Source organism: Aegilops tauschii, chromosome 2, assembly GCF_002575655.3.
Source record: "Aegilops tauschii subsp. strangulata cultivar AL8/78 chromosome 2, Aet v6.0, whole genome shotgun sequence".
In the NCBI taxonomy this organism is placed as follows: domain Eukaryota; kingdom Viridiplantae; phylum Streptophyta; class Magnoliopsida; order Poales; family Poaceae; genus Aegilops; species Aegilops tauschii.
This window is the reverse complement of record NC_053036.3, coordinates 162,780,800-162,788,448: the sequence shown is the minus strand read 5'-3', so window position 1 is coordinate 162,788,448 and position 7,649 is coordinate 162,780,800. Positions and strand designations below refer to the sequence as shown.

Here is a 7,649-nt window from a genome sequence, read left to right as displayed (position 1 = left end):
GCACGCGTCCGTCCGTCCGCCCGGGCAAGTTAACAAATGGCGGAGTGGAAGAGTGGCGTGCCGGACCGAGTAGCACTTTCGGATGAGTGAGCACTGCAGTGCCGAGTCATCACACAGGCCAGATTGCTCTGCTTTGCTATCTTAACAAGATTATCCACCCATCCAACATCCACCGCCTTGATTGATTCATTTCTTCTACAAGGCTAGCTAGCTAATTACAACGCACACGCCCAAAAGCCAGGTCATGGTCATTCTCATGCTATATGCTATGCTATGCTATGCTATGCAACAACTACTACTACTTATCTGCCTCTCTGCCTCAGCCCCAGTTGTTGCTTCTAAAACAATCCAACATACTACTACTACTACTCCTTGAGAGACATTTCCCTCTCTGCCCCAAATTGTTTCTAAAACAATCCAAGCAGATCTGAGTATTGACAAAACACATGGAGAAAAAAAAGGAAAGAAACACAGAAAGAAAGAAAAGAGGAAGGCAAGAGCAGCAACATCACAAAAGTTTTCCCTTGACCTGCATTCTAATTAAACCTTCTTCCTTCAGTTAAGACAACAACAAAAAGAACAAATCTAAAGAGACCAGACCAGAGCAGAGCAGCAGTTGGAGGGGAGGGGAGAAGTTCAGAGAGAGACCAGCTTTTGACAATCTTGCATAAAACTGCTAAAAAAAAGGGTTTCTATGCACCTCCAGCTTTCCACCATGGGAGGATAACCTACTACACACAAGTATCACTCCCATCAGCCAGCCGTTCCACATTTTTACTCCACAGATTTGCCAGAGCCCCTGAATGGATGGAATGGGTGCATCATCCTCCTCGTCGACGTTCCGGCTCTCGCAGCTATGCCTCTTGCCACGCAATCGCTTCTTCCGCGCGCCGAGCTTCCGACAGAATTAGCAGTTAGCTCGCCGACTCAGATTAGCAGCATTCCCATGCTCTGGCGTCTGGGTCCTTTACTTACCTGACAAACACAAGGGTTTTATGTTAGTCGGAACAACTGAGTCAAGTTATATGGTGGCGGTACATGGAACAACGTCTGCAGGGGAAACAAGTATGGATAGAGGTCCATTACCAGCAGCAGGCTTCTGATCACTGGTAGGCTTTACGGGCATCGGCATTGAAAACGTCAATTGTGCCGCTGAAAGGTGAGAGTGAGGCGAACCACTCGCAGATTGCCCCGCTGTCGCAAGGTGCATAAAACCACCAGGCGCTGGATGAAGATTGGCCTTCATGTTACTGCCAGCTGCACTATGAGCCTTCCCCGCATCAGCTGGAATCGCAGATGTGGACATCGACATGGAACCAAGAGAGAGCATCGCAGACGAACCAGAGACAGCATTCTGCTGCTGCTGCTGCTGCTGCTGCTGCGTCTTGTCAGCCGAGCGCTTTTGGTAGAGGCCAGCACCAGCTCCAGCATTTACATGCTGAGGCGGACCTTGTGGCGCAAAGGCATTGGAGATGAAGAAGTGGCCGTGGCCATGGCCTTGTGGGAACGGCTGCTGTTGTTTCAATGAGGGTCCATGTGACTGCTGCTTACCACCAGAGTGAGCCATGTTTGGTTGCTGACCAAGGATCGATGGCATAGGCATACTGCTGTAGGGATTTGTTGAAGCCGACTTGGATCCAGAAGTTGAAGGGGAGTTCTTTGCTGCATGTTGTTGAGGTGATGACAATTGGACAACTGGCTGGCCACCCTTCGCACTTCCAGATGCAGGTGGGCTACCACCAGTACTTTTGGAGACCGAGTTAGATGGCGAACCAGAAGCAACAGGGGCATTTGAAGATCGAGATAGGTCCCCTGCTCCTCCAGTAGAAAGATTAGTAAGGGAGTGGCCAATCTTCGACGAACTCATGCTTTGTGACTGGTGATTCGGGGTGGAGAGAGCCTGCAGAGCTTTTGCTTGTTGATGGAGACCACTGTTCTTCATCATAATCAAATTAGAAGGCGAGGATGCAGCAGGGACAGAAGCAGCTGAAGGTGGAGCTGACACTCTCATCGACGACGATGCCTTCAATTGAGGTGATTGACCAGGAACTCCGCCTTGAGAAGCGCTTGATGGATACATTAAATTCTGAAAGTTCGTCGCACTCAAACGGTCAGAGTATCCACTTGCATTACTCGGAGCAGCAGACCTGGGGCGAGAGTTCAGATGATTTTGAAACAATTGCTGCTGCTGCTGCTGTTTCTGAAGCTGTAACATATGTTGCTGGTGCTGCTGCTGTTGTTGTTGCTGCTGCTGCTGCTGTTGCTGCTGCTGCTGGAGTTGCTGCTGCTGCTGCTGCTGCTGCTGCTGTTGCTGCTGCTGGAATTGTTGCTGCATCTGATGCTGATGGTGTTGGTGCAGCTGCAGCTGAATTTGCTGCTGCTGGGACATGGTTGGTGCAGATGGGGCTGCAGCTGACGTAGCTGCTGCAGTAGAAGCACTTGAAGATTTGCTGCTGCCTAACCCAAAGGCATTCGAAGATTCCGCACCAATAAGGCTCAAAGTGCGGACTGAGGGCTCATTAGCACTGCTACCAAGGAAAGGGTGCATAAAAGACTTGTTTTCTGGCTTAGAGAAAGAAAGAGAATGCTGCTGTGAATCACTCGGGTACTTTGCAGATGCAGATTTCTTTCTCTCATTATCTCCAGCACTTGGCATTGAAGATGAATCCCCAGCCACAGATTTAGCTTCTGCAGCATTTTGATGCTGGGGTTTATGCTGTGCAGCTTGAACAGACTGGGCTGAAGCAAAATTGAGCTGAGGGTAACCATGTCGGCCTGCTTCTTGATGGCTCTGGAAAAGCGCATGGTTCTGTGCCAATGACGAGAAGTCAAGACCATTTGGAGCAGAACCAGGAGCGCCAATGGAACCAAAGGGCATCACAAAAGGCTGAGATGAAGCAAGATCAATCCGAACACCCTGGCCTCGACTGGTTGGTGGCTGCTGGTGGTGATCATTAGATTTCTTCTCACTCTGATTGCCAGCAGATGGCATCAACGCAAAATTTGGAAGATGCATTGGAATAGCAAAATTATGTTCATGCCCACCCTTCTGATGGTGTGAAGACTTGTCATCACTTGACTGACCATCTTGCAGAGTCTTGTCTGGATCCTGTCGGTGAGCGTGGCCATGTAGTAGAACAGGACGCTGGTTGCCGCTCGAATAGCTCTGGGAACTGTTGGCAGCGGCTGCTGCGGCCGCGGCAGCAGCAGCATTAGCATTTGGTGCATATCCCAGCAACCCTTGTGATTGTTGTGGCTGATGCTTCTGAGAGGAACCAGACAAGCTTGGCATTGGGTTTTTCTGATGATTTTGTTGCTGCGTACCTTGCTGCTGTGATGGGTTCAACATGTGGGGAGAGTAGACATGCCCGTTGAAAAACGGTACACCTGCGCCTGGTGGTGCCATGCCTCGATATGATGGAGCTCCTCCAGCATGAGCAGCAGCGAGCTGGAATGGGTAGCCGTTCTGTAAGATGGCCAAGAACTGGGCATCACCCGGCTGCATGTTGGCAAAGCTCAAGTTCATGGCCGGTGCACCAGGGTGTGCTGCTGAAGCGTGGGCAGCGGCAGATGATGGCATCGCACTGCTGGTGCCAGAAGATTTTGTATCTCCCATTCGATTGGCAGCGGCAGTTGCAGCTGCTACTGCTGCAGCATGTTGGTTGAATGGAAAGATGAATGTTGGCGCTTGCTGTAAAAAACAAAGGGTGCACGGGAAATTATACAAGGAAAAAAATACCAAAAAGAACCATAAGAAATACTAGTAACGAATAGCATAAATCCACGACAAGCATACCATCATGTTTGGTGGCATGGGAGAGGACTGCTGCGCTTCAAGAGCTGGAGGTTGCTTCCTTTGGTTTGATTCAGCAACACTGGCACTGCTGGATGACGCTTTATCCTTGGAGAGGCTCCCCTGGAAAGGAGAAGGCACCATTGAAGGAGCCTTAGTTTCTTGCAGCGGGGCGTGTGCCCGAACAGGGTAGCTCCCCTGCATTGGGTTCGCGAGAAGGGAGGCAGCCTCTGCAGGTGGAACGACGCCCATGTTGAATGGTCCTCTTGGACCAAAGAATGGTGCAGATCTTGTGGCGGCGGCGGCGGCGGCAGCGGCGGCAGCCGCTGTTGTGGGCCAGAAAGAGTTCATCTTCGTAATTCGCTGGTGGTATTGGATCTGCTGTGCGATGTAACAATGTGTAGCGCAGCGCTTCGGGCGTACTGGCAGTGGAGGCAATGCAGGATGCTGCAATGTAGGAAACCTTTAGACTTGGCAAAGAAATTCACTCCAAAGACAGAAACCACACCATAGCTGAAGTGAGAAAGCGAACCTGTAATCCAGCAGAAGTTCCTGGCTTGATGTCCATAGGATGATGAAGCCCAGGAGCTGATAGTCCAGGAACAGGAGCAATGTAACTGCCAAGGTAAGAAACAACAGATTTTAGACCACAAATCCTTCAGGGAGCAAGAGTGGGTGTAAAACATCGAACAGCAGTGAAAACTCACCTAAAAGGTGGGAAAGTCCCCATCCAGCCGCCGACGGTCATTGGCATAGGCGGTGAAGCAGCAGGTAGAGCTGCCAGATGAGGAAAAACCCAAATCAACAAAGAATCACCTTTTACAAAAGCAGTGAGAAAATGGGGAAGAACCAGGCGGAATTCTTACGTGATTTCTCATGCTTGACCTCGGACTTTGAGGGCTTGTGCTGCTGCTGCTGCTGCTGCGGCGGCAATGGCGGCTGTCTGCGCTCATATGGCGACTTTTCGTCGCCTTGGCTGGGCTTCTCCAAATCAAGCTGCAGAGTGAGCTTCTTTGGAGCATGCTCCTCCGCCGGAATCCTTTGCGCCTTCTCGTCCTCCAGATTGATCTCCAGGCCTCTCCGGGTCCTCTCGCCATCTTTCTTTTCAGAATTTCCTCTCACATCCTGAAGTCGGAGCAAAAGATGAACAAGAAATGGACCGATCAGAATCAAACATCCAATGCTCCAGCCGCTAAGGAGGTCAATCAACAGAATTGGTGAAACTGAAGCAGACAGAGGCACCCACCACGTCCATCTCAGAATCCAATCCCTTCTTATCCGCATCAGGGTCGGAAGAGCCATCTCTATCAGGAGATAGCTTCCCAGGAGGGGGAGCCTGGAACAAGCACAAGGGGAGAGAAAAGGGTGAGATAAAAAAAGGGCTGAAAAGAAAACAAAAAAGCCAATCAACAGTTGCGGCAAAAAATTGTCGTTTTCAATCTTTGCCCAGCAAATTCCGCAAGACCAATTCAGCCACACACACACACATGAAAAGCAGATACCCACCATGAGATCAATGCAAAACTTTTCTTGCCGAGCGCCATCAGATGCCAGCTCACTGATAAAAAAATAAAACAATTCACACGAAATTGTGAATATACTAATCAGATCGGCACAATCCAAAGGCAATAATGGTTATCACAACACCAATAATATAAAAAATCCAAATGGCCCACCTCTTTGTCGCGGTGGTGGCCTCCCCATTCCTGGCCTCAGAGCCGACCGGCGCAGCAGCCTCGCCGTCGGGCTTGACTGCTGCTGCCGGCGGCTCGGCCCGGCTGCTCTCGGGCCCGGGATCCCGTCGATCTGATTCGCTGGCCCGGAGCTCTGGATCTCTTCCTCTGTGGTCCTCCCTCTTCTCTGGCTCCCGGGTTGACTCCTGCTGCGCACCAGCGGTGGCGGCGGCGGTGCTGCTGGCGCCACTTTCGGCCACAGCCAACACCGACGGCTTCGCATCTGATCTCGCCACCGGAGGAACTTCCGGCCTTGAGGGCGGCTCTGCCGTGTCCGGTTTTGCTGGGCTCGCCGGGAGGTTCTCGTTGTCGTACTTGACGAGCCGTGGCCGCTTCCTCTTTGGGGCTGGCAAAAGCAGCGAGAGAGTTTATTAGACCCACAAAACCAAAATTAGCAACAAAAAATCATTCCAAGATAAAAATTTACGAGCTGCCCACCTGTAGTGGTGAGAGAGGCTGAATCTGCCGGCCGGACGCCAGATGACGACGGAGCCGGCGAAGAGTTCCCGGACTTGGCCTCCGGCGCGTCCTTTGGCTCCGGCTTGTGGTTCGTGTTCTCCTGCTTGGGAGGGCAGGGGAACTGCCGTGTCAGGCCAAATAGCACCTCGGCGACCTCGATCTCCTCCTGAATGAACGATGGCGACTTGGAAATCTTTGCTGGTGGCGGCTGAGGCGGGGCTGCCGGAGGAGCTGATGCCGGCGACGGCCGCTGCTTCGGTACAGGCCCAGAACCGCCGCTGCTCCCACCGCCGCCAAGTGTTTTCTGCGAGACACCGGAGAGAGAGAGGGAAATCAGTAAGGGCAGGAGTTGGGAATCATGAGGGGAGATGGATTCTGTCGGCCTGAAAAACGCACCAGCTTTTTCCGAACAGGGGCGGTGGCCGATGTGGATGCCGGCGAGATCGGCCGTGAAGAAGGCCGCTGGATCTGCGAGCCGTCTACAGCGACGGCGCCGCCGCTTCCACCGCCGGGGCCTGTCCACTCGTGCGAAGACCTCTTGGTAGAAGCTGCGGAAAACAGGAGGAACGCCGGTGAGATTAGGGAAACAGAAGCGGCAAGAAGAGCGAAAATTTGCTTGTTTTGCGGTGCATAGCATACCTGAGCGCGCCTTCCTCGGGACTGGAACGCCGATCATTTCGTCGGCGGCCTTCCACACTATGGGGCCCTTGGGATTGGAGCCCCCCCTCCGGTGCATCTGCTGCTGCCCGTGGTGGTGGTGGTTGTTGTAACCGCCGCCGCTGCTGCTACTGCTGTGGTGGTGCGCGGCGCCAGGCTGTGGCGGGGACGGCGGGGGCGCCGTGCTGGGCGAGCGGCGCTGCACCGGCGGGAACCTGGGCGCGGAGGCGGCGAGCTCCTCGTCGGCGTCGTCGTCGTCGTCGCCGAGGCTGTCGTCGGAGGTGTCGTCGCCGTCGTCGCGCCCGTTGCCGTTGAGCATGAGCCGCTCCCCCCGCCTCCTCTCGGACCGAGGCGAGCCCCTCGGCCCCGCGCCGCCGGAGACGCCGCCGCCGTTGCTCCTCAGCCGCCGCCGCGGCGGTGGCGCCCCGCCGGACATGGCCAGTGCGGCCCTCCTGCCTTCCCGGATCCGCTCCATGTCAGATCTGAGGCATGCGCCTCCGATCTCCCCTCCTAGTCGCCGCCGCGTCGCCGGCGTCCGGCAGACACCGCCGCCGCCGCGCAGATCCACGCACCAACCGCCTCAACAAGGCAGATGGAGGGAGAGAGCGAGAGAGCCCGCCCTCCTTCTCCTTCCCCTCGTGCTCACGAGTATCTCCTCCCTCTCCCTCTCTCGATGCTACTCCTCTCCTAGAGGGAAGAGTGCTCTCCTCTCGTCTCCCTCGGCTGGAAGGAAATGGCTGCTGCTTCTCTGGTCTGGTGTGGCCTCCTCCCCTCCCCTTGTGGCTCGCTTTCTAGGCCTCATCCTCTTTTTGTCGCTGCCCATGCCCGCATCCGACGGCCAGGATCCGCCCGACGCATCCGACGGCCCCGCCCCCGCCGCTGCCACCGTGGCCGCCCCCACCGCCTAACCCAACGGAACACGCGATAAAATCTCGTGGACGCTTCCTTACGCAACAAGCATGGCCCGATGACCGACACGTGGCGGGGCAGCCGAGCCCCGAACCGTC

General features: G+C 54.5%; 1 protein-coding gene across 2 annotated transcripts; it reads right to left on the bottom strand.

Annotated features, from left to right (window-relative positions):
• Window positions 1–508: 508 nt before the first annotated feature.
• On the bottom strand, window positions 509–7,447 carry LOC109785137 (uncharacterized). Of its 2 annotated transcripts, XM_020343747.4 has the most exons (12): window positions 6,625–7,447; window positions 6,382–6,533; window positions 5,965–6,289; window positions 5,470–5,872; window positions 5,300–5,351; window positions 5,040–5,129; window positions 4,660–4,918; window positions 4,501–4,570; window positions 4,326–4,410; window positions 3,797–4,240; window positions 1,087–3,691; window positions 509–975 (listed from the first exon to the last, which is right to left on the bottom strand). In XM_020343747.4, the coding sequence occupies exons 1-12, from the start codon at window positions 7,115–7,117 to the stop codon at window positions 968–970; spliced, it is 4,986 nt and encodes a 1,661-aa protein (XP_020199336.1). In that variant the 5' UTR covers window positions 7,118–7,447; the 3' UTR covers window positions 509–967. The 2 variants fall into 2 exon arrangements, with proteins under 2 accessions (XP_020199336.1, XP_073364366.1); XM_073508265.1 differs by lacking the exon at window positions 509–975 and having other exon boundaries at window positions 1,007–3,691.
• Window positions 7,448–7,649: the final 202 nt, after the last annotated feature.